Source organism: Budorcas taxicolor, chromosome 10 (genome assembly GCF_023091745.1).
Source record: "Budorcas taxicolor isolate Tak-1 chromosome 10, Takin1.1, whole genome shotgun sequence".
Lineage (NCBI taxonomy): Eukaryota > Metazoa > Chordata > Mammalia > Artiodactyla > Bovidae > Budorcas > Budorcas taxicolor.
Window position 1 is genome coordinate 68890121 of NC_068919.1, and position 27357 is coordinate 68917477.

Below are 27357 nucleotides of genomic sequence, written 5' to 3' on the forward strand. Positions count from 1 at the left end.
GTCTGATGATTGCTTCTGAAGGGGTGTGTAAGACTCGTTGGTTAAAGGAAGCTATTAAGCTTCTTATGTAGGTGATTTTGGGGAAAAAAAGTAGCATTTCGTTTTGCCTGCTTGACTCCCTCTCAAATTTTAACTCGCATCCGCATCTGGTTTCCTTTGTACTGCCTTCTCTCCGGGAGTACTCTAGGGGAGTGCTCTGTGTTATTGTTATTATTACTTATGTGGCCGTTCTCTTGTCCTCCTCACTTTGAGATTTATTGGCGTGGTGCATTAATAGACTGAATGGAATTAATGGGTAAATATGGGATTGATGGGTAAATCAATCCTCGGTCAAATACCAAATTGAAATTTCTAGCTTTGCGGATAGTCTGTTTAGGCATTGTTTTATGTAAAAGTTGATGCTTGCATGTTTCAAAATCACGTGAAATTCACGTTTTCTTTATCATACTCCTCCCTCATTTTTTCTCCCCTACCCCCGGCCCCACTAAATCCTCATAGAGGTGAAAATTTTGTTCTGAAGTTTTATGGACCCAGAAGAAAATTCTGTTCAGAACTGTGGGACTAGGTTTGTTACCAGTAATATGAAAGGCTCAGAGTTTTGCCTGGAAAAGAAAAAAAAGGTTAAAGTACCAGCGAGGAGACTTCGTGAGATAGTTTCTCCAAATCAGGGAGATAATTTGGCTTTGCTGAAAGATGAATTGTCCCGTGTTCCTCCAGCGTTGTCTGCAAATAAACGTCTTCCTGTTAGAACTGGGAAGAGCTTGAATGGAACGTTATGTGGTATGTGATTCCAAATAGTTTCAACCAGTTTTCGATTTTGTAAATCTTTAGTCTTTATTTTCATTTCGTTGTGTGTGTGTGTGTTTCAAAACCTAGAGGATTTTTAATGTTTAAATTCCTAAATACAAGATATTTCTCGCTTGTACAGTCGTTAGAAGAGTGACCCCTTTTCCTGGGAAAATGGCCAGGCAGGAACAGTCTACATCGAATCATATTCAATAGATGGAATGAATAAAACGTTTCGTTTTTTTTTTCTTTGCGTGTTTTTTTGGCACACTATTCTTGTTCATATCTGTGATGGACACATTTAATTAGTGTGATGTGTTTTTCACCAGTAGGGGCTGGCTTTTTACCTTCTGTTTGGATAATGCTGTACAGTTTGGAATTGTAGAAAAGAACAATTTCTGCCTTTTGATGGCATCCGTAATCCAATTCACTTAACTTGTCTAAGCTCCCTGGAAGTAAAGATAACCCACTTCACTGGTAATCAGATTAATGAATATAAGTGCGAGAAAGAATAAATAAAGTAGTTTTTATAGTGCTGCTTTTGGCAGTTTCAACATAACCTAGGCCTGCTGTTTAATTAGGCTTTTATATCATTGCATGTTTTCTTCCTGGCAAGTGATTGCACAGATAGTTTGTCCTAATTCAATAGTGTAACTCGTTGTATAACTTTGTATACTTGTCTTATTGGATTGTCAGTTTTGAGCCCTTACTTTCCAAAATATCAGATGTGAAAACCTTCATCGGTATATATATATGTACATTTTAAGCTTTTTGCATGAAGATTGGCTTCCAGTTTAGGTCTTGGATTAATATGGAATTTATAGTTCTTGAATTATGCTTATACAGTTTCTAAAGGAAACGTTCTAATTTAAAACTCACTAAAATTGATTCTTTTATTTTGTTAGGTTCATCAGACTTAACTTCTGCCAGAAATTATCAGCAGCCTCCAGTAGAAAATCCTACTGTGTCAGAAAGTGTAAGCAAAATAATTCTTAATTACGCTTATGTTAAAATTTTAAGTATTGTCAAGTAAGGCTTTTTAAAATTTAGATTAGCAATAGGCCTTGTTTTTAATTTAAGTTCGCTTACCAAAGACATATTTTTACAAACTGCTAGGTAAAGGTAAAGGAGCTGTAACAATAGAATTTTTAAAAAGTGAAGTGTGAATTTATTCTAACTATTCTGAAGCCTTTTGTGTGCTTTTTTTTTTTTTGAGAGGTATTTAAAAGCTAATAACATGAAATTCTCATCTTAATGTCATTTTTTATTTATAATGCTGAAAATATTTGTTTATAAATATGTTTGGTCACACAATTAGACTTTGATCACTTATCATAATATTGACTATATATTGTGAATTTAACAACAAGTAAACTAAAACAGGTATTGCAGCTATTTACTTATGAATTTTGTCAACAATTCATCATAAAAAGGTATAATTATGTGCTGTACTTGATCTCTGAATAAATGCCTAGCCTTTGGGTTGATGTGTTTTATTTCTTTTTTGAGGAGGCTTTATTTAAAGATTAATGGTATTTTAATTCTGTTATTTAAATAATTTCTCAAATGTATGGATATGTTATTATTGTATAATTGAACATAAAAGGGTGATCTTTGGAAGATCATCAGGCAGGATTCCATTCGATTTAATATAGGCTAACAGTTTGTTTTGTGTAGATTTGTCTAATATAAAATATACCTGCAGAGCAAACCTAGTTCTTTATCATTTTACCATGATCACAAACTGCAGCCTTTTTGCATTATGTTTTTATTTCATAGATAAGGGCTAAGATTATATTCTCTATTGACTTGACCATGCTATTTTAAAGCGAAAAGTGAAAGAAGTTTGTGTCCAATATGCTCATATTTAGATTTGCTCCTCTTCATACTTGTTTCTTTCTACCACTGGAAGATAAGAGTTACCTTTTCCTACTATAAGGAGCAAATCCTTATACATGTGCAGAAAGAAAACAAAACCTTAAAATCACTATAGAAAATCAAAAAGAAGAAGGAAAAAAGAAATTCCACAATTATATAAAAGCAAGTACTGTTAACATTTTGAGTTTTTTCTATGTATATGTATATTTTATGAAATGGGATTATTTTATAACTAAGAATATTAAAGTTATTGTTGCATGTCATTGATTTTTTTTCTTAGGAGCTTTTAATAAATTCACAGAATTTCAGTGTATGTATGTACCATAGTTTCTATGTTCATATTCTTATTTTGTGACATTGAGGTTTTTTCCACCGAAATTTTTATAATATGTACAACCAGGTGATGAACATTCTGGTTTTTATCTGAGCTCACTTTCTTATATTAATTTCTAGGTATAAAATTATTACCTAAAAGAATATGCACATTTTTTATATTATTTCTAGATTGCCTCTAGAAAAACTGTATCAATATGTATTCTCTAGCAAGGTCATGAGTAGAATTAGTGGATTTCCCTCCATCTTCATTTATATGAAGCATTAATATTAAACAAACAAACATAAAGTTTGCTGTTTTGATAGGTGGAAAGGGCATCGCATTGTTTGATTTTGTATTTCTTTTATTATTAGTGAAGGGGAACTTTTTTTCATTTATATTGCCACCTGTATTTATTCTCTTGTGAATACATATTTATGTGCTGTGCTTTTTCATACTGTTTTGTGGGAATTCTTTGATTTCCCAGATGCATTCCATGTCTTGTTAGTCTCATTGGCTATTTTTAGGAATTTAACACCTATTATCAGCAGATAGCTTGTATCAATTTTCTTTTACTATTTTTTGTTTTCTATTTAATGATTTGGCAGGGGGAAAAACGTGTGCCTAAGGAAGGTGAAGCAATGTTAAATGAACCAAGCACTTAAAATGTCATGGTGTCTTAGCAGTGAATAGAATCTTAGAAGTGAAGTCCTGGGGTACACATGTGAGCAGAAATCTGTTTGGCAGTAGTTGTCACGTCTGTAGAGAAGTCTTCCGAGACTACATTATAGCTCAGTGACAAAGAATACTGTGAAAATTAATTTCTGGTGTAGTGCCGTGCAATGGACATCCTTATAAACTACATTTGTCTCACAGTGAATCATATTTTTACATTTAACTGTTTCCATTGAAATGTTATATGGGTTGCTCTCCTGAAAGTAGCAAATTGGGATTTAAATCTGAATTTCAGGACCACACTTGCTTGTTCATTTTCCAATTCATTCACTTGTCTGATAGCTCATTACTCATTCAACACATCTTTGAGTAGCTTCAGGGTACCTAAGCATGGTAGTGCTGGAATTAAGTGTATAAACAAATAGTTGTGTCCTCCCAGGACACAATAGTCACATAAGCTAGTAAATGGTACTTAATAAATAATGAATCATAAAGTGGATTTATGCCTTTCATTTCTTCCTTTCATATCCTAAAGGATTTTTCTAAAGATGCTGCAGTGCAAGTGTTGCCTTTGAATAAAATGGAAGAGAACAACAGACAAAAAGGTAAAAGGATAGATTTATTAATTTTTTGGTAAAATACCCATAATGTAAAGTTTACCATTTTTACCATTTTTAAGTGGCATTAGGTATATTCATGTTGTGCAGCTATCACCACCATCCCATCTCCAGAACTTTTCATCTTCCCCAACCAAAACTCTGTTCTCATTATATACTAACTCTGTTCCCCTTCCCACCATTCTGCTTCCTGTCGCTATATATTCCATTCTATCTCCATATGTGTGGAATCATATATAGAGTTTTGTCCTTTGGTGAATGATCTATTTCACTTAGCATGTCTTCATGGTTCATTTATGTTGTAATATGTAAGAATTTGGGCTTCCAAGGTGGTGCGGGTGGTAAAGAACCTGTCTGCTAGTACAGGAGACATAAGATATGTGGGTTTGATCCCTGGGTCAGGAAGATCCCCTGAAAAAGGGCATGGCAACCCACTCCAGTATTCCTGCCTGGAGAATCCCATGGACAGAGGAGCCTGGTGGGCTACAGTCCATAGGGTCACAAAGAGTCAGACACAACTGAAACGACTTAGCACACTTTTAAGAATTTCTTTGGTAAGGATAGAATTTTAGAGTTTTAGATATTCATTGATTTTTTTTTTTTAGGTATTTATTAAACAACCTTACAGTTTTTTCTTGTTTTCATTTTTAATTCATTTTTCCTTCCAAGTTAAGCTATTAATGAAATCTCTGAAGTCCAGAAAATAATTTGTGATGGTAAAGGTAATTGTATTATTGCCAACCTATTGTATAGTTTGGTATTTGATACCTGATTATAAATGCTGCATAGTCTTTGCTAAGATAATAGATTAAAAATATGCTTTGAAAAAATGTATTTAATGACATTTTAAAAGTAGTTGGTTTTGTTTTCAGCTAAGCAGTGTTCTCATTAGAGTTTGAACAAATGTCTCTAATTTGGCCCCAAGTGTTTCTACACAATTTTATTCTTACAGTCTTGAGTTATGACTCAAGTCACATAATTTGTTTCTTGTCTTTTTAAATTGAGAAATCATATTGCTGAATTCCCAAACATTTTTTTTAATTAAAATTTTTTTCTTTTAGTAGCTTATCAAAATATGATACATTTCTAGGAATCTAAAGTATATTTTTGTGCTTTTTTTTTGCAGCAAATGACATCTTTATTTCTCAGTACACTATGGGACAGAAAGATGCTCTAAGAGCAGTTTTAAAACAAAAGTAAGTTTCATTTAGAGAAAATAGGCGATGCATTTCTTGTGTTTCTTTACAATCAGCTTTGTTTATGCTTTGCACCTAGGGAAAAAAGTTGTTTTTTTCCAATATGTGAAATATAGAAGTGTGATAATATGTATAAAGCATTTTTCATGATGCTGGGCATGTATAAAATACTCAGTGGCTGTTAACAGTTATTATTGTTGCTGTGGTTGTTGTTGAAAGCACTTTGTATGCATTAACTCATTTAATTTTTTCAAAATCCAATAATATAGATTACATTACCATCTCAATTTTACAGAATCCCCATCTTATAGATGAGGAAACTGAGGCACAGAGGGATTGATTTTCCTGAAGTCATTGAGCAAGTATTCACTGGGTTGGAATTCAAACCCAGGTAGTCTGTCTAAAGAGTACTGTCTTAAGTCACTTCAGTATACTCTTCATAGCAGCGGTCACATATATGACCACATACATAATACTGCTTACTGAAAAAGGACATTTAGACTTTTTCTTAATCTCTGCTTAAGATTTGAGAAAGGGACAAGCTTAGCATCTGAGTGGAGTGAAGGAAAACTGGCTATTACTCTATCTAAATACTTCCTTCCAGCTTTATCTTTACTGCCGATGAAATACAGAGTCAACCCTGACAACAGCACTGTGCTAAACATGAAAGAGTGTATCAACAGGGATATTTTTAAAAATCACTAGTGGGGGTGGAATGAGATTTATGTTCCTGCGCTAAATATATTCTACTCCTGGACTAGAGCTCTACAACTACTAAAGTAAAGTTTATTCTTTTTTTACCTATAGTTATGCATAATATACATATTATACTCTGGGAAACACTAACAAAGTAAATACTACCTCTAAACCACAAGGCCCTGGAAGAGGGCATGGCAGCCCATTCCAGTATTCTTGCCTGGAGAATCCCCATGGACAGAAGAGCCTGGCAGACTTCAGTCCATGGGGTCGCAGAGAGTTGGACATGACTGAGCGACTAAGCATAGCACAGCAAACCACAAGGAGTGTCATCTGAGCCAGCCAGAGTTTCACAGCTGGTTGTTTGGCTTAATGGTGTTTTTCCTTTTGACATTTGATCAGCCTCCAGTTCCCAGTATGTAATAGGTGATTAGGAGGAGAATTTGGATGGTAAATTGTATCCTGGAGTTTGTAAATATATAAGAAAAGGCATAAGTAAGGATATGATGGAGGGGCAGTCTCCCAAATTCTGTACATAAACTAAAAATTTCAGATTACATCTACTTCATTGGAGAAAGAGTGATTACCATTTCCATCCTACTGACCCCAGGTAGCCGTGACTACTTGCAACCACAATAGGGGCTTTATCAACTTGCCTTCAAGTTAGAACTCTCAGATCTGAGAGGGAGAAGTTGTTCATAAACAAGTGGACAGTGAGAAATAGCTGTGACTACTACCCCTCCTACTTGTTCACAGTAGGTCTCTCCCCATTTCAGGATGAACAAACAGAATTGAAAAAGAAAAACTACGAAGGGCGTTTGAGAAGGTTATTGCAGCGTAGAGAGTGGTATGAGTCAGAACAGTAAAAATGACTCTCATATTGGGTTAAAAGATAGTTTTATTGTGTCTCTAGAGAAACTTTACTGTAGTCAGTATCACTTGATTTTCTTTTTTTCTTTTGAGAATGGCAGATTGAATTTGGCAAAGTGATTCTAAAATTTACTTGAAAGGGTACACAGTTGAGAATGTATGCACATACTGTTAAGAATACATACATGTAGAATACACACCGTGGAGAATAGCTAATTTTGGAGAAACAAAAATGGAATGATGGAGAATCTGCCCTATTTGATGTTAAAATATGCAGTAAAGCTGTAAAAAAAGATAATTGACTAGAATGAGCCTTTGAGGAATGACGAGTCTGTCTGGAGTATCTAGAACAAGGGTAGAATGACATTTCCTGTGTCAGGAAGGTAAGCAGAGTTATGAACGACACCAAAGAACTTTGGACGTAAAGAGAAACGGCAAATCATTTAAAAGTTTTAAAGTTTGATATATATTTCTTACAAGGCTCACTCAGGAAAAAATGGATTAGAAGAGGGCTGGACTGAAATCTAGGAAGCCAATTGACTGTGAACTTTTTGAAGATCTTTGAAAGAGATGGGTTAGATTGATTCTAAACCCATTGGTAAGAGGTGGGATGTGAAGGTGGGAATCGTGCTGGCCTGAAAATGAGTGCACAGGTTTGGAAGATAATTTGGAGATAGAATTGACAGGAATTGATGCTTAGATGTGACCATGAGGAAGGAGCTAAGGATGGATCCCAGATTTTTGGCTTGTATAAATGCATAGTCAGTAATAGTATTCATTGAAAAGGGGAGGTGTTGGTGAATAAATTTCACTCTAGACATTGGCAAGGGTTTGAGGTACCTATGAGACATCCAGGTAAAAAATGTCTGATAGCAAACTGAACCTCTGTGCTCAGTCATGTCTGACACTCTGTGACCCCATGGACTATAGCCCGCCAGGCTCCTCTGTTCATGGGATTCTCCAGGCAAGGATACTGGAGTGGGTTGCCATACCCTCCTCCAGGGGACCTTCCCAACCCAGGGATCAGACCCACATCTCCGGTCTCTTCTGCATTGCAGGTGGATTCTTTACCCACCAAGCCATAAAGAGGTCAAACTGGCAAAAGGATTCTAAGCTAGAAATCCATGTATATAAGTTGCCTGTATATAGATAGTAGTCTGAGCTCTGAAAGTGGTTGAATTGGCCTGGTGGGAGTGTGAGAGTGAAAAGAGGTGGCTTAGGATAGATCTGTAAGAAAACCGAATCTTTAAGAGATGCACAGAGAAGGCAAGGTGATTTCTAAGTGCCACTCAGAAAGTTTATCCAGAAGTGAAGAGTGTGGTCTTAACAAAACCGAGGAAGTGAGGTTCTAAGTGTGATAGCTGCTCAGACATAAAGATAAGGACTGAGAAGTGTCCATTGAATTGAGCAAGAGGAGGTATTAATGGCCTTCGTAAGAGTGGTTTCAGTGTAGTGGAGATAGATGCCAGATTCAGAGGATTAAGGAATAAAAAGAGTTCTAGAAAAAGACAAAAAGGAAAGGAATAGTTTCTTCTGAGTGGGTGAATTATGTGCATTTTTTCTAGTTCTTTACACTTCAGTTCAGTCGCTCAGTCATGTCTGACTCTTTGCGACCCCATGAGTTGCAGCTCGCCAGGCCTCCCTGTCCATCACCAACTCCTGGAGTTCACCCAGACTCATGTCCATCGAGTTGGTGATGCCATCCAGCCATCTCATCCTCTGTTTTCCCCTTCTCCTCCTGCCCCCAACCCCTCCCAGCATCAGAGTCTTTTCCAATGAGTCAACTCTTCGCATGAGGTGGCCAAAGTATTGGAGTTTCAGCTTTAGCATGAGTCCTTCCAATAAACACCCAGGACTGATCTCCTTTACAATGGACTGGTTGGATCTTCTTGCAGTCCTAGGGACTCTCAAGAGTCTTCTCCAACACCACAGTTCAAAAGCATCAATTCTTCGGCGCTCAGCCTTCTTCACAGTCCAACTCTCACATCCATACATGACCACTGGAAAAACCATAGCCTTGACTAGACGGACCTTTGTTGGCAAAGTAATGTCTCTGCTTTTGAATATGCTATCTAGGTTGCTCATAACCCTCCTTCCAAGGAGTAAGTGTCTTTTAATTTCATGGCTGCAGTCACCAACTGCAGTGATTTTGGAGCCCAGAAAAATAAAGTCATCCACTGTTTCCACTGTTTCCCCATCTATTCGCCATGAAGTGATGGGACTGGATGCCATGATCTTAATTTTCTGAATGTTGAGCTTTAAGTCAACTTGTTCACTCTCCTCTTTCACTTTCATCAAGAGGCTTTTTAGTTCCTCTTCACTTTCTGCTATAAGGATGGTGTCATCTGCATATCTGAGGTTAGTGATATTTCTCCTGGCAATCTTGATTCCAGCTTGTGCCTCTTCCAGCCCAGCGTTTCTCATGATGTACTCTGCATATAAGTTATATAAGCAGGGTGACAATATACAGCCTTGACGTACTCCTTTTCCTATTTGGAACCAGTCTGTTGTTCCATGTCCAGTTCTAACTGTTGCCTCCTGACCTGCATATAGGTTTCTCAAGAGGCAGGTCAGGTAGTCTGGTATTCCCATCTCTTTCAGAATTTTCCACAGTGTATTGTGATCCACACAGTCAAAGGCTTTGGCATAGTCAATAAAACAGAAATAGATGTTTTTCTGGAACTCTCTTGCTTTTTCCATGATCCAGCGGATGTTGGCAATGTGATCTCTGGTTCCTCTGCCTATTCTAAAACAAGCTTGAACATCTGGAAGTTCATGGTTCACATATTGCTGAAGCCTGACTTGGAGAATTTTGAGCATTACTTTACTAGCATGTGAGATGAGTGCAATTGTGTGGTAGTTTGAGCATTCTTTGGCATTGCCTTTCTTTGGGATTGGGGCTTTCCTGGTGGCTCAGAGGTTAAAGCGTCTGCCTGCAATGCGGGAAACCCAGGTTCGATCCCTGCGTTGGGAAGATCCGCTGGAGAAGGAAATGGCAACCCACTCCAGTATTCTTGCCTGGAGAATCCCATGGACAGAGGAGCTTGGTAGGCTACAGTCCACGGGGTCACAAAGAGTCAGACACGACTGAGTGACTTCACTTTCTTTGGGATTGGAATGAAAACTGACCTTTTCCAGTCCTGTGGCCACTGCTGAGTTTTCCAAATTTGCTGGAATATTGAGTGTGTTCATTTACTGCATTGAGCATTTATTAATTTGATAATAGGAAAAAATAAAAATTTAAAACTTTAAAGAAGTTGATGTTTGGCCTTATAATGTTATTTTTCTTGTTGGTCAGTTTAATGTATTAATACAGAATGAGAGATCTTAAAGGATAAATCACATTCAAACAGAAAATCTAAAGGATAGGGATTATCTGAATTATATTTTCTTAGTACACCACTCAGTCAGCTAAATGTATATTTAGCACCAACTCTGTGCTCTTTCTTACTGCTTATGTGGTATAAAAGCCCCCTACTCCAGGTTGCGTAGAGCTTAGTTGGGGAGAGAATAGGTACATAGATGGAGGAATGTATGATTAGAGCTGTGAGTGGAAACATTCAGTACGTTGTTAATTTTGTTAACATGTTAGTTTTGTTAAATGTCTATTCTGTGAAAGTGAAAGTCGCTCAGTTGTGTATGACTCTGCGACCCCATGGACTACTCAGTCAATGGAATTCTCCAAGCCAGAATACTGGAGTGGGTAGCCTTTCCCTTCTTCAGGGGATCTTCCCAACCCAGGCATTGAACCCAGGTCTCCCACACTGCAGGCAGATTCTTTACCAGTTGAGCCACAAGAGAAGCCATTTAAACCGTAGGATGGCTGACTGTCAAGCCTCAATTGTATGGTCTTGGAAGTAAGTGTTGTGTTCATCTCTCAGTCATTTCTGACTGTGTGACCATATGGACTATATCTCACCCGGCTTCTCTGTCCATGGAATTCTCCAGACAAGAATACTGGAGTAGGTAGCTATCCCCTTTTCCAGGGATCAAACCTGGATCTCCTGCACTGTGGGCAGATTCTTTACCGTCTGACCTATCAGGGAAGCTCATCGAAAGTAAATGAAAAGAAATTAATGAATGGAGAAATCAAGAGGAAGTGTTTTAAGAACAGGCGTATTTATTTTTTTGGCTGTGCCATTTGGCATTCAGGATCTTAGTTCCCAGGGTTGAACCCACGTTCCCTGCATTGGGAACTCGGAGTCCCAACCACTGGACCACCAGAGAAGTCCCCAAGAACAGGCTTATTGAAAAGGTCAGACTTTTCAATTCAATTGTTGAATCTTGGGAAGAAGGTTAGAGCAAGTTGGGTGAAGAAGATTGAGAGAAGAGAGTCAAAAAAAAGCCTGGAGTCACCTGTGAGAGCAGTGTAACTGGGGAGAGGACACAGAAAGTACAGTATATGTTGGAACCTAGGGCAGGACCAGAGGATGGAGTAAGCAGAATGCCGAATAGGAAACTAGCCTATTCAGTTGTCTGTAAGGAATGATTTTAGGCTTTTGAATGGTGAAATCTGTGTGAAAAGTTTTTAAGCAAATAGAAACCAGAAGAATGAAGTAGTTGGCAAGAGATGATGGTTTTGTACTAGAGCAGAATTATGAAGGGAGAAGTGCTGTTTCGAGAGAAAAAGCCTGATGTCATGGGAAGATCTGTGGGCACTGGCCTTAACTTGGGTACTTACTAGTTCTATGACGTGATCAGGTAAATCCCATTATCTCTGTGGACCTCAGTTTCTTTCTTCATCTGTAAAATGAAGAAAATTAGGAAAGCTGGGCTTTGGGTTCCCCTGCCTCTATAATTCCATGACATGATTCCTGCAATTGTGATGAAATAATTGAGAAAACCCGATGACTCAGTTGGGTATGAGAAGTTAATTGAAGGGTAGAGAACTTAAGATAACTTCAAAATTTTGAGAATGCGAGACAAATGATGCTCTTAATAGAAATGAGGCAACATCGAAGAGGAGTAGGTTTAAGAGCTCTGTGCCTTCTTTAAAAATCAGAAGGTGGAAATCCAGCAGCTGGAGATGAAGCATATTCCTGCTGATTTTACTTAGACTTACCTTAGGCACTCTTCAATTTTGTCAGTGTTTCTTTCATTTCTTTTAGGCCAAAGACAACACAAAATTGACCAGTCTTTTTTTTTTTTTTTTTTTTTTAATAAGTGTTTAGTTAAATGCCTTATTGTGAATATGTTATTTTCTGGACTCATCTTTAATCCAGACTGCTTAGTAATGTTATTTTATGCCCGTTTTAATAAATTAGGTGACATTTATTAAATCTAAATGAGTTAGAAGTTTAGAAATTCTTTTCAGCAGTTTTAATAGTCCCTCTTGGGTTGTCTTCCTTTGGGAGTAAAACTTGATACCTGAATACTTACAGCCTTTGCTGTATGTTTTAAATCTGTACTTCTTTTCAAAAACTTTTTAAAGTTTATTTTTATTTATTTTTGGTTGCACTGGGTCTTTGTTGCTGCATGTGGGTGGCTCTGTTTGTGGTGAGTGGATGCTACTCTGTTGCGGTGCTAGGACTTCTCATTGTGCTGGCTTCTCTTATGGAGGAGCACGGGCTCTATGCATGCGAGCGTCAGCAGTTGTGGCGCATGGCCTTAGTTACTCCATGACAGGTGGGATCCTTCCAGGCCAGGGATCGAACCTGTGTCCCCTTCGTTGGCGAGTAGATTCTTAACCCCTGGGCCACCAGGGAAGTCCCAGATTTGTGCTTCTTGACTCTAAATCATTGTAATTGTGCCCATGTCTTTTTCATATGTGTAAGTCATATTTTCTGAAATATCAGTGCCTTCTGGAAATTATCTTTTAATTTTCTTAGTGTGTGGTGACCTGAGCCTTAATAGATTTCATTAACCAAATGAATGATATGCTGATAGCAAAAAATAGGAATTTATCTTTTTTTAAAAAATCAAGAAAATTCACCTGCAGCAGATTGCCACTTATAGGTATTTCTTCTAATGGTTCAGTATAGCTTACTGAATAGACTTTTTTTCCTTTTTTATTTCCAGAGCTCAAAGCATGCCTGTTTTTAAGGAGGTGAAGGTACAGCTTTTAGAAGATGCAGGCACAGAAAAGGACCCTGTTACCCAGGAGAATAGAATTTCACCCAGTGGAATTGATTCAGCTACAACTGTGGCTGCAGCAACTGCCGCCGCCATTGCAACAGCAGCTCCACTGATAAAAGTATACCTGTTTCTTCCTAGATAGTCATAACTTCTTTGTAAAATGTACCAGACACTGATTTTGTAATTGTTGTGTCCAGCCATTGACTAGGGACATTCTCGTTGTTCTCTGTGGTTATGTATTATTTCTCAGACATTATCAGACTTAACTCTCATCCCTGTATTACTGCTAGAAAATCCTGGATTCCTTTGTTTTAGCAGTGGAGTATCTCATCTTGGGAGCCACTCAGTCTTGGGTAGCTGGGATGACTGGACATCCTTATTTTAGAGCTAGAATTGACCCTACAGATCATATATGCAAAGCCCTCCATTTGTAACTGAGAAGATTGAAAAACAGGTCAGAGTCAGCATCAGGTCTTAGAGCTAATAGGTGGGAGAGCCAAGATTGCTGACCAAACTCAGTTCAGTCGCTCAGTTGTGTCCGACTCTGCAACCACATGTACTGCAGCATGCCAGGCTTCCCTGTCCATCACCAACTCCCAGAGTTTACTCAGACTCATGTCCATGGAGTCGGTGATGCCATCCAACCATCTCATCCTCTGTCTTCCCCTTTTCCTCCCGCCTTCAATCCTTCCCAGTGTCAGGGTCTTTTCCAATGAGTCAGTTCTTTGCATCAGGTGGCCAAAGTATTGGAGTTTCAGCTTTAGCATCAGTTCTTCCAATGAATATTCAGGACTGATTTCTTTTAGGATGAACTGGTTGGATCTCCTTGCAGTCCAAGGGATTCTCAAGAGTCTTGTCCAACACCACAGTTCAAAAGCATCAATTCTTCAGCGCTCAGCTTTCTTTCTTTCTTTTTTTTTTTTTCCAGCTTTCTTTATAGTCCAGCTCTCACATTCATACATAACTATTGGAAAAACCATAGCTTTGACTAGATGGACCTTTGTTGGCCAAGTAATGTCTCTGCTTTTTAATATGCTGTCTAGGTTGGTCATAACTTTTCTTCCAAGGAGCAAGCATCTTTTAATTTCATGGCTGCAGTCACCATCTACAGTGATTTTGGAGTCCCCCAAAATTAAATCTGTCACTGTCTCCGCTGTTTCCCCATCTATTTGCCATGAAGTGATGGGACTGGATGCTGTGATCTTAGTTTTCTGACGAAATAAAAATTCTCTGTGGCAAATTTGGTAGTTTTTAAGAGAAAAAAGATCTAGTTAAGGATAGCTATTCTGCCTTATTTCTGTGATTCTAAACATAAAGGCTTTAGAAACATCAGAAGTGTAGAGGGTAAAAGTTCTGGTTTGATAATTTCTCTATACCAGTTCACTTTATATAACCTTTCTAGTAATTGAGCATGTTTTTGATGTCTGGATATTTTTGTTTTAGGTGCAGAGTGAGTTGGAAGCAAAGGTTAATTCTGTTACAGAATTACTCAATAAGTTACAAGAGACTGATAAACAGTTACAACGTGTTACAGAGCAGCAGACGACCATGCAGAATAAACAGGAGACACTACACTGTCATGATCATGAAAAACAAATGAATGTGTTTATGGAGCAACACATTCGGCATCTCGAAAAGCTGCAACAGCAGCAAATCGATATTCAGGTATCTGTAATAAGCGACCACACATCCCGTGACCTTTCATGACTTGGATCTCTAAGCTGATATTCACTGATTATTCCAGTAGTTCATCTCCTGAGATTGTAACAGTTTTAGTTCTTAAATAATGATTTGTTTGTTCATCGTTCTTTTCTTCTATGTGGAAAAGAAGAACTCTGCATGTTCTAGTTCAGGTGTCTAGCTTTGTGAGACCTCTCCTTAAAACTGTTTTTTTCCTTCTTTTGTGATATTTCTTTTCATGGCATTTTAAAGGGCTTATATTGCATTGCAGTTTTCTGTTTATATCAATGGTTCTTAGCCTGGCAAAGAGCTTCAGAATCACATGGAGAGCTTTATAAAAATACACATGCTTGTACCGGTCAGAAATTCTGAAATAGCAGGTCTAATATAGGCCTGGAAATCCTTGAAAGCTCTCTAATGATTCTGATACACACCCTTGGATGAGAATCACCTAGTATACATATTTGCTTCTACATTTACCTAGTTAAAAAGAATGAACATTCTTATGCCTTTTGAATGATTCACAGGGCTATTATAAACAGTTATCTTCACAGACAGGTAATAGTATAGTGTATTTATTTTGAAATTTCCAAGTCCTTGGATAGTACCCAGCACTCAGGTACTCAGATTTTTTAAAAAAGATTTTTTAGAAAGAGTGAATGACCAGCATTGTAAATGCATTGTTTTTAATTTACCTCCCTCCCCCCCACCCCCCACCTCCACCCCTTGCTGCTACTGCTAAGTCGCTTCAATCTTGTCCAACTCTTAGCAACCCCATGGACTGCAGCCTACCAGTCTCCTCCGTCCATGGGATTTTCCAGGCAAGAGTACTGGAGTGGGGTGCCATACTGTGCAACTTGAATTTCCCAGGTGATGTCAGTGCAGGAGATGTAAGAGACGAGGGTTTGATCCCTGGGTTTGAAAGATACCCTGAAGTAGGAAATGGCAACCCACTCAAGTATTCTTGCCTGGAAAACCCCATGGAGAGAGGAACCTGGTGGGCTTCAGTCCATGGGGTCCCAAAGAGTTGGACAGAACTGAGCACACACTTCTAGTACTCCTTAAAAACTTTTAAAGATACTAGTAAAATAGAGCATTAAGAAGAGTATACAAAAATAAGCTTATTGTAGCTCAGTATAAGATCATAGAGTGAACTCTAATATCCTATAATTTTTAAGACTTCCTAATAGGGTTTGTCTTGAAATCTAGATATGGTTGATATTATTTTAATTTGAATGATCATGGCATATAAAAAAAAGTTTTAGCCAGTACTCCGTACATTGTTACAATTGAGCATGTAGCAGGCCATCTGGAGAGGCCGGGAGTGGGTCTATCAGTGCTGGGCCCCAGTCTATAGGAATCTTTGCTTCTCTGAGCCTTGATTTCTTTACCTAGAAAACAATTTTATTTTTGTTCTTTAGGATAGAATGAGATTACACGTTGAAAGGCACATTGATTTCTTTTTTTAACATAGTTCTAAGTGCCTTTCTGCCATTCATTTATCTTTCCATAAATAGGCACATAATTTATTAACTTTATCATTTTTGAAGAATGAAATCTTTTGCTGATTCAGACATCTTGTTTGTGGAATTTATAACTACAGAGAAAATTGAACTTATGACATGTAAAGTATTTTCATAGTTCAGTTAATGCTTAATGAAATGAAATTCTTTGAACCCATCCATCTGTTTTATGTAGAGGGATCTCAGCACACTTTTAAGAATTCTGTAAAATTCTTTTAAGAATTCTTTTTGTTTTGTTTTTTTTTTTTTGCCTAGCATAAGACTCTTTTAAAATCAGTTTTATTAGTTATGATATGTGTACATTTCAGATATTTTAATAAATAGTGTTAAAAACTGTGTTGTCACTGTGTTTTCCATTTATATGGAAATGAATATTTTACTGCTGCTACTATGCAAAGCTACGGTTTTATTTTAGTGCTTTCTACCAATGGTTTTTAAACCTTGAAGTAAAATCTTATCATCGGTATTTAAAAGATGAGATGTTTTGGTTTTAAATTGTCTGGTTTAAGTAGGGGTCAAAGGCTAGGGTCCCTTTCTCCTGGTTCTTTAGTCCTAGAGAGAGTGTCTCGAGGAGACAGTAGTGTCTCAGTATTTCCTGAGCCATCAGGAGTGTCTGATGAACCATCTCTGAGGTGAAAAGGAAGAAACTGAGGTTTAGAACAAATGATCAGGGCCACACTGTAGAGCCAGACGTAACCCAAGTCTTTGTGTTACTGTATCTTTCCAGTAGCATTGCTCCTGCAGTGAGTAGTTGCATGTAATGTTTATATTGTTATTATTTATTAAATCTAATAGATTGTTTTCAAGTCCTCTAATAAATTTCAAGGTATTTTTGTCATCTAACTCTTTCAGGTGATATTTGAAATAAACAAAGTTATTTTATGTTTTCTAGACTCATTTCATCAGTGCTGCACTCAAGACTAGTAGTTTTCAGCCTGTTATTGTACCTCCTCCTAGAGCAGTGGAGAAGTATTCTGTAAAACCAGACCATTTGAATTTTGGTAGCAGTAATCTGTCTTCACATAATGTCTTTTCTTCCAAACAAGGTAAAAATACATAGTTCTCTATGAATAAGAGATGCCGGCTATGAATGTTCTTTGCAGTTTGTAAGCAGAAAATTTATTTACTGGGTTATAAGAGACTCTTTATTTTATAAAATTAGGGATGTTTTTTCAGCCCAGTAATTTCTAGATTATTTTGAAACTTGTTCAGCCAAGTTATGGATCATGTCCTATTTAATGGTTTTAATTAATAACTTTCATAAACTGTCAGAAGCATTTCTACATAAATTTAGATAAGTTTTACTTATCTAGCAGACCTGGGTTCGATCCCTGGGTTGGGAAGATCCTCTGGAGAAGGAAATGGCAACCCATTCCAATATTCTTACCTGGAGATTTCCATGGACAGAGGAGTCTGGAGGGCTACCGTCCTGGGGGTATAAAGAGTCATACACGACTGAGCACCAGCATACACACATATGCACAGCAGTTCACCAATACTCTGACAAACTGCATATTTACTGTTTTTCTTCATTCTGTCAGGGGAGAAACCACCTGAGTACAATTAGAAACTTTCTAAATATTTTCAAGGAGTAATACAAGTCTATTTTAATGAAATTTTAAAAATCTCTTTATAATAACAAAGGAATACACAACTTATTTGTGTTAAACCTTTGGAATTTAAACTCTTATCAATAAATGTATCTCCAAGTTACTGATATTTGAATAATGAACTGATGAAAATCAAGAGCCTATCCTTTTAGTGATATATAAGATCCATGTAGTACATTATTCCTGACATTTGATTTATTAGGACATTGTTATATTACAGACATATTAAAGACTCCTTATACTTGCAAGTTGCTTTATGTCTCCCACAAATGTGTGGGTCTTAAACTTTTGTGAAGTAATGTGAGTCATTTTTTAAGTTGTAAAGGGAGGAAAATGAAGCACAGAAAGTTTATGATTGCCTACTCTAGGTCACCTGGCTTGAGAGTGGGAGTGTCAGAGCTGTAGCAAGAACTCAGGTTTCCATGCTCACTGTTTATAGTTGTCAGTTTTGTGGGCTTTCCTGGTGGCTCAGTGGTAAAGGATGGCTCAGTGGTAAAGAATCGCCTGCCAGTGCAAGAGACACCTGTTGGATCCCTGGGTCAGCTGAACAATAGCAACAATGTGTTTTGTGCTCACTAAAGTGGGATCTCTAGATCAAAGTGAATAAAAATTTTGAGATTTGCTGTACTTAGTACTGGGCTTCCCTGATGGCTCAGCTAGTAAAGAATCTGCCTGCAGTGTGGAAGACCTGGGATCAGTCCCTGGGTTGGGAAGATCTGCTTTAGGAGGGCATGGCAACTCACTCCAGTATTCTTGCCTGGAGAATCCCTGTGGACAGAGGAGCCTGGCAGGCTACAGTCTGTGGAGTCACAAAGAGTCAGACATGACTGGACGACTAAGCACATGTACTTAGTACCAGATGACCTTCTCAGTTTTCATTGCCACGAGCAGTGTCTGGCTTTGCCATTTTCATCACAACTTAAGTAGCACTGAATATTGTCATATTTTTTCTTATTAGGTTTAAGTGTAAAATATTTCTAGTTTATAGTCTTTGATTTCTAGTGAGGATGAAGTTATTTCTATATGTTAATAACTTGAATATCCTATATAATTTTGGTTTTATTTTTAAAACATGGGGAAGAGTAATATTACAATTAAAATTTTTTTTAAGTAAGTTAAATTTATTATTTTCTTAATTTTCTGTTGAAGCATGTTCAAGAGAGGTTGAAGATACAAGTTTTGATAAACAGAAATCTCCTTTGGAGACACCAGCACCTCGCAGATTTGCTCCTGTTCCTGTTTCAAAGGATGATAAAATATCAAAGAGGGAAAATCCTATAGAAGAAAAAGAAAATATGGAGCTTTCATGTCATACAGGTAATAAAGCAATTATAATTAGCACACACTGCTTTTATTAGGGGCTTTGCTGGTGACTCTGTCACTGTGCTGTGCTCAGTCATGTTCAACACTTTGTGACCCCATGGACCATAGCCCACCAGGCTCCGCTGTCTATGGAATTTTCCAGGCAGAATACTTGAGTAGGGTTGCCGTTTCCTACTCCGGGATCTTCCCGACCCAGGGATCGAACCTGCATCTTGCTCTGTTGGCAGGCAGATTCTTTACCAGGAGGTCAGCAGTAAAGAATTTGCCTGCCAATGCAGGAGACATGGGTTTGCTATCTGGGTCAGGAAGAGCCCGTGGAGAAGGAAATGGCAACCCACTTCAGTATTCTTGTCTGGGAAATCCTGTGGACAGAGGAGCCTGGTAGGCTATAGTCCATGGGGTTGCAAAAGAGTTGAACACGACTAAGCAATTAAACAACCAAAGCAACAACTTTTGTTAGACCTATCTCAAGTTAGGAATAGATTTCCACACTTAGGATTTATAATTCCCTCACATGGACTTCCCAGGTGGCTCAGTGGTAAAGAATCTGCCTGCCAAGCAGGAGACATGAGTTTAATTCCAGGGTCAGGAAGATCCACTAGACAAGGAAATAGTAACCCTAACCCACTCCAGTATTCTTGCCTGGGAAATCCTATGAACAGAGGAGACTGGTGGGCGACAGTCCATGGGGTCTCAGAGAGTCAGACACAACTGAGCAACTTAAAAAAACAGCAAATGAACTGAAGTGGGACCTCTGTTTTTAATATTTTTCTTTAAGTGATACTGGGCAAATGAAGCTGCTTTTGATTCTTTGTAGAAGCAGTTGGAGATAAACCTTTGTAATTATTCTATCTTCTGCAAGTTATTATGTAAACCTTTAATGAAAATTGTTATTAATAAATAAAAATAATGCATTGTTGAAAGTAAGCTGATTATCATGTTTACTTATATTATTTTTAAATGTGAGTTTGTATAATAAAACTAAGAAATTTAACATTATCATGTTCAGTTAGAAAAATGCTAATAACCTTTATAATTGACAAGAAATAATAATTTGTTTTAGATCCTTATAGTATTTATAGTAAAAGTAAGCAGAGATGTTAAGTATAAGCTTTCACTTTTGGAATTATTTAAATGCATTCAATCTTGTCCTGGACATATTTAAAGACTCTTAAGTAATTTAAGAAATATAATCTTTATTAAGCAAAGCAACCTTAACCACCAAAAAAATTGATAAGTAGTCTCATTAAAGATGAGGCTAAAAGGAAGATTCAGCCAATACTAGTTATGAAGAAACTGTTAAATCTCCCTTTTACTGTCTATAAAAATATTTCTGTATACAGGGCTTTGCCATGATGTTACTTCTCATTCATACTCTTTTTCTTCTGTAATGGAAATTAATTCAGGCCTAAACTTTTACAAGTATAGTTTCCATGAGTTATAAATGTTTAGTTTTTGATGTATATGTAGTCTGCCTTGTAGAGTGAAATGAGTAGATCATTACCATGTGAAACTAATTTAGTACAAACGTGTGAGCTGTTACATAAAAGAGAAATGAATTAGTACTTGAAAAATGATACTGTATTTCTTGTATCTTAGGAAGTGTAGGATTCTTGGAACAAATTCTGAATAACCGTGATTCTTTGACGAGAATAAGTGAATCTTCAGACAAAACCTCACTAGCTAGGTCAAAAATGGGATGGAATCCTGAGAGGAGAAACAGGTAAAAATGAGATTGGAATGCAAACTAGGTTGAACAGAGTTTTTTTTTTTTTATAGTTCTAAAATTTCTTCAGGAATTTTAATGGATTTATGAGATTGCTTTTAAAAATTGTCTTAGATTTAGTTACCATTTTCTTCTGCTAATATATCTTTCCTCTTTTCTATAATTATACAATGTGTGTGTGTTTAGTTGCTCAGTCATGTCTGACTCTTTGTGACCCCATGGACTGTAGCCTGCCAGTTTCTTCTGTCCATGGAGATTCTCTAGGCCAGAATGCTGGAGTGGGTAGCCTTTGCCTTCTCTAGGGAATCTTTCCAACCCAGGGTTCAAACCCAGGTCTGCCGCAGCACCACAGGCGGATTCTTTACCATCTAAGCCACCAATGAATACATCTAATTTTCTCAAAATGTAGATTATTTACTGTTCATTTCTGATTAAATGATATCTGGGATTTGCTTCAATAATAATCCAGTGCAGGGTGGGGAAAACCAGGTTGGAAGTATAAATGAAATGAAGATAGATAGCCGTGAGTTAGTTATTGATGTAGGTAGATAAGGGTATATGGAGGTCATTATGCTACTATTTCTACTTTTGTGTTTGAAACTTTACATTATAAAAAGTTTTTAAAAAGTCAAGTAAATAGTAAAAGTCAAGGTATAGTCAGCCAGTATAATTTTTTTCTTGAATGTCATGAAAAGTACAGTAACAAAAACTAAATAAGCTACGTTTTGTATAATTTCGTGAGACATTGTACAATTTTAGTCTGTTACCATTAGTGTAATTACTAATAAAGTAAGATTTATGTCTGTCATGTTGTTATATGTTTTTATATATCTTAGGTCCTTTTTTTATTCTACTCTTCCTCCATAGTGTCTTTTTAACATTAAATAGATATTTTCTAGTATAACATTTTAATTCCCTTATTGCTTTCTTAACTATTTTTTTTTTCGAGTTATTTTCTCAGTAGTTGCCCTAGGAACTACAATTAACATCTTAATTTAAAACAATCTAGTTAGGATTAATACCAGTTTAATTTCTATAGGATTCAGAAACTTTACTGCAATATAGATTGACTCCCTCCTCTTTTCTTTCTGCTATTATTATCATACAAATTATATCTTTATACATTATAAGCTTGTCCCTACAGCTTGATAATTACTGTTTTACACAGTTGTCTTTTATAACAGATAGAAGGAGAGAGTTATAAACAAATAATTTAATACTGTTTTTTATATTTACCTATGGAAGGAATGATGCTAAAGCTGAAACTCCAGTACTTTGGCCACCTCAGACGAAGGGTTGACTCATTGGAAAAGACTCTGATGCTGGGAAGGATTGGGGGCAGGAGGAGAAGGGGACGACCAAGGATGAGATGGCTGGATGGCATCACTGACTCAATGGACATAGTTTGAGTGAACTCCGGGAGTTGGTGATGGACAGGGAGGCCTGGTGTGCTGCGATTCATGGGGTCGCAAAGAGTCGGACACGACTGAGCGACTGAACTGGACTGACCTGATACAGTTAACTTTCACCCATACTCTTTATTTCTTCATGTGGATTTGAGTTAGTGCATAATGTCCTTTTATTTCACCCTAAGGGACTCTTTTTAGTATTTACTATAGGGTAGGTCTGCTAGTGATGAATGCTCTCTGTTTTATTTATCTGGAAATGTCATAATTTTTATCTTTGAAGCATAGTTTTATTGGATGTAGACTTTTTGGTTGATACTCTTGTCCTTTTAGTGCTTTGAATATATCATTTTACTGCCTTCTAGATTTCATGATTTCTGATGAGAAATATATTGTTAATCTTACTAAGGATCAGTTTAGTTCAGTTCAGTTGCTCAGTTGTGTCTGACTGTTTGCAACCCCATGAACCGCAGCACGCCAGGCCTCCCTGTCCATCACCAACTCCCAGAATCTACCCAATCCCAGGTCCATCGAGTCGGTGATGCCATCCAACCATCTATCCTCTTGTCATCCCCTTCTCCTGCCCTCAATCTTTCCCAGCATCAGGGTCTTTTCCAGTGAGTCAGATCTTCACATCAGGTGGCCAAAATATTAGAGTTTCAGCTTCAGGATCAGCCCTTCCAACAAACACCCAGGACTGATCTCCTTTAGGGTGGACTGGTTGGATCTCCTTGCAGTCCAAGGGACTCTCAAGAGTCTTCTCCAACACCGCAGTTCGAAAGCATCAATTCTTCTGTGCTTAAGTTTTCTTTATAGTCCAACTCTCACATCCATACATGACCACTGGAAAAACCATAGCCTTCACTAGACGGACCTTTGTTGGCAAAGAAATGTCTCTGTTTTTTAAAATGCTGTCTAGGTTGGTCATAACTTTCCTTCCAAGGATTAAGCGTCTTTTAATTTTATGGCTGCAGTCACCATCTGCAGTGATTTTGGAGCCCCCAAAAATAAAGTCATCCACTGTTTCCACTGTTTCCCCATCTATTTGCCATGAATTGATGGGACCAAATGCCATGATCTTAGTTTTCTGAATGTTGAGCTTTAAGTCAACTTTTTCACTCTCCTCTTTCACTTTCATCAAGAGGCTCTTTAGTTTTTCTTCACTTTCTGCCAGAAGGGTGGTGTCATCTGCATATCTGAGGTTAGTGATATTTCTCCTGGCAATCTTGACTTCAGCTGTGCTTCCTCCAGCCCAGCGTTTCTCATGATGTACTCTGCATATGAGTTAAATAAGCAGGGTGACAATATACAGCCTTGACGTACTCCTTTTCCTATTTGGAACCAGTCTGTTGTTCCATGTCCAGTTCTAACTGTTGCTTCCTGACCTGCCAACAGATTTCTCAAGAGGCAGGTCAGGTGGTCTGGTATTCCCATCTCTTTCAGAATTTTCCACAGTTTATTGTGATCCACACAGTCAAAGGCTTTGGCATAGTCAATAAAGCAGAAATAGAAGGTTTTCTGGAACTCTCGTGCTTTTTCGATGATCCAAGTAAGACGGTAGGCACTGAGAGAGGGCATCAGAGGGCAGACAGACAGAAACCATAATCACAGACAACTAGCCAATCTGATCACATGGACCACAGCCTTGTCTAACTCAGTGAAACTAAGCCATGCCATGTGGGGCCACCCAAGACGGACGGGTCACGGTGGAGAGGTCTGACAGAATGTGGTCCACTGGAGAAGGAAATGGCAAACCACTTCAGTATTGTTCCCTTGAGAACCTCATGAATAGTATGAAAAGGCAAAAAGATAGGACACTGAAAGATGAACTCCCCAGGTCGGTAGGTGCCCAATATGCTACTGGATATCAGTGGTGAAGTAACTTCAGAAAGAATGGAGCGGTGGAGCCAAAGCAAAAACAACACCCAGTTGTGGATGGGACTGGTGATAGAAGCAAGGTCCGATGCTGTAAAGAGCAGTATTACTAAGGATACTTTGTATATAATGAATCACTTTTATCTTTAAGGATTCTCTCTTTGTCTTAGGCTTTTGACAGTTTGATGTGTCTAAATGTGGATCTCTTTGAGTTCATCCTCCTAAAATTTTGTTGATCTTCTTGGATGACTGAATTAACATTCATTAAGTCAGGGAGTTTTTTGGCTGTTATTTTTGTACACAGTTAAATAGTACACATGATCTTTTTTTTCTCCTTGGGCTATGTTGTTTGTTGTTATGCTTGATGGTATCTGACAGGTCTTAAGGATTTTAGGTTTTTTTGTTCTTTTTTTGCTCTGTTCTTCAAACTGTGTTCAGTCACTCAGTCACACCCAACTCTTTGTGGCCCCATAGACTATAGCCCACCGGGCTCCTCTGTCCATGGAATTTTCCAGGCAAGAATAATAGAGCGGGTTGCTATTTCCTACTCCAAGGGATCTTTCTGTCACAGAGATCAAACCCAAGTCACTTGCGTCTCCGGCATTGGCAGGCAGATTCTTTACCACTAGCACTACCTTGGAAGCCCATTCCTCAAACTGGATTATCTGCTGATTCTTTCTCTTACCAATTTGAATATGCAGTTTAGCCTGTCAGGTGAATTTTGCATTTCAATTGCTGTATTTTTCAACTCCAGAATTTCTCTTTAAAAAAAGAAAAAATTATTTATTTATTTATTTTTGGCTTTGCTGGGTCTTTGTTGCTGCTTGTGGGCTTTCTCTAGTTGTGGTAAGTGGGGCCTACTCTTTGTTACAGTGCACAGCCTTCTTGTTGTGTCTTCTCTCATTGCAGAGGATGGTCTCTGTATGTGGGCTCAGTGGTTGTGGCATGCGGGCTGTATGGCGCACGGGCTCAGTGGTTGTAGTGCATGAGCTTTAGTTGCTTCATGGCATATGGAATTTTCCCAGACCAGAAATGGAACTCACGTCCCCCACAGTGGTAGGCAGATTCTTATCCACTGTTCTACCACAGAAGTCCAGTAGCTTTTCTCTTTTTTGGTATTCTTTGTTTGATGAGACTTCATTCTTATTTGTTTATTTATTTTGGTCTTGCTCTGTGGCTTGTAGGATCTTAGTTCCCTGACCAGAGATTGAACCCAGGCCCTCAGCATGGAGTCCTAACCACTGGACCACCAGGGAATTCCCAAGACTTCATTATTATTTTTGTTGTTGTTCAGTCTCTAAGTTATTGCAACCCCATGGACTTCTGCACACCAGACTCCTCTGTCCTTCACTATCTCCAGGAGTTGGCTCAGATTTATGTCCATTGAGTCAGTGTATCTAACCATCTCATCCTCTGCCACCCTCCTTCTTTTGCCTTCAGTCTTTCCCAGCATCAGGGTCTTTTCCAGTAAGTTGGCTCTTTGCATCAGGTGGCCAAAGTATTGGAGCTTCAACTTCAGCATCAGTCCTTTCATTCTTTTGAAAAGTGAAAGTGTTAGTCACTCAGTTGTGTCTGACTCTTTGCAAACTCATGGACTGTAGCCTGCCAGGCTCCTCTATCCATGGGATTTCGCAGGCAAGAGGACTAGAGTGGGTTGCCATGCTGTCCTCCAGGAGATCTTCCCAACCCAGGGACTGATACTTTTCTCTACTTATAGTAGCTAATTTTTGGTCTTTCTCTAGTTAAGTCCAATATTTGGAGTTCCTCAAGGATAGTTTCTACTGATATTCTTTTTCCTGTGTCTGAGCTATATTTCCTATTTCTTTGTATCTCACAACTTTTTGTTGAAAATTAGACATGTAAAATAGTTTAATGGGCCAGTTCTGGAAATTAGATGCTTCCATCAACTCCCACCCTCCCACCAGCGTTTGTTGTTATTGCTGGTTATTATTCTTGTTGCTGTTTAATGATTTTCCTGGACTAATTCTATAATTTTTATTCGTTATTATGTGTAGCAAGTCTCCATTTGATTAGCTAAGTCAGCTAATGATTGGAAGATTTCCTTAACTATTTTGAATGAATGAATCTTGCTATCTTTGCCAAGGGGCTGTGTGTGTGTGTGTGTGTGTGTATGTGTGTGTGTATACACTGGGGAACACCTTCAGTGCTCCAGCAGTTTGTAAGCCTATTTTAATCCTAACTTCCTACTCGTAAAGAGTTCATGGTCAGCCAGATGTGAAAGATTATGCCCTTCTTAGGTCATTCTTTTGCATGCATAGAGCCCTGTACATGCATGTGACCTTCTAGAGCCCCACTAGTGTTTCAGAGCTTTTCAGACTCCACCGTGGGGTCTTGCCGGGCAATTCAGTGGTTAAGACTCCCATCTTCCAGTGCAGAGGTATGGCTTGGACCTCTGGTCAGGGAACTAAGGTTCCACATGCCACGGGGTGTGGCCAAAAATTAAAAAAACAAACAACTCCATCGTGGACATCTCCTTCCTCAGTTTTTTGGCTTATTGTCCACCCTCTTGTTTGCTTCAACTGGCATGACTCCCTCAGGCAGCTAAGATGTTAAGCAGTTGCTACTGTTTTCAAAAAATGACCCTGGGATAGGATTTCTCACTGAGTCAGATTTAAGGAGAAACCTTGTGAATATGACTTTTTCCACCCTTTTAGTGGCTGTGAGGCTGTCAGTTTTCACAGCTACAGTGATGATGAGGCTGTTGATTTTCAAAGCTACTCAGAGTTGGAGAAAGGCCTCTGGGAATAGAGCAATTTAAAATACCAGAGAGCTTGCTGTTCTTGTCAGCCATTCTTGTTAAGTAAATGTTCCTACAAGCTTTTGTTTAATTTCCACCATTCTGAAAAAGCTGATTTGACCATTTTTGCTAGTGTTTTGTTTGCTTTTATTCAGGAGTAGATTTTAGAGATTATTACTCTACCATTCTAGAAGTGCTTCTGCGCATTCGTTTCTTCCAAGCAAAACCATTTTCTGCTCTTTTCCTACTATTCTTAAACCAATCTGGTCAGAGTAATTTTATTTCTTGCAATTTTTGTGTTTTGTATGTTTAACCACATAATTGACTGATTCTTTGTGCAATTTTAATAG

General features: G+C 38.0%; 1 protein-coding gene across 1 annotated transcript in view; it reads left to right on the forward strand.

Moving 5' to 3' along the window:
- Positions 1-524: 524 nt before the first annotated feature.
- KIAA0586 (KIAA0586 ortholog) overlaps positions 525-27357 on the forward strand; it is a 138522-nt gene continuing 111689 nt past the window's right edge. The window contains exons 1-9 of the mRNA XM_052646477.1: positions 525-780; positions 1692-1762; positions 4188-4257; positions 5396-5465; positions 13050-13224; positions 14550-14771; positions 17202-17355; positions 19069-19236; positions 20842-20965. Of these exons, the coding sequence (XP_052502437.1) occupies positions 525-780; positions 1692-1762; positions 4188-4257; positions 5396-5465; positions 13050-13224; positions 14550-14771; positions 17202-17355; positions 19069-19236; positions 20842-20965 (1310 nt within the window). The remainder of the gene's footprint in view (positions 781-1691; positions 1763-4187; positions 4258-5395; positions 5466-13049; positions 13225-14549; positions 14772-17201; positions 17356-19068; positions 19237-20841; positions 20966-27357) is intronic.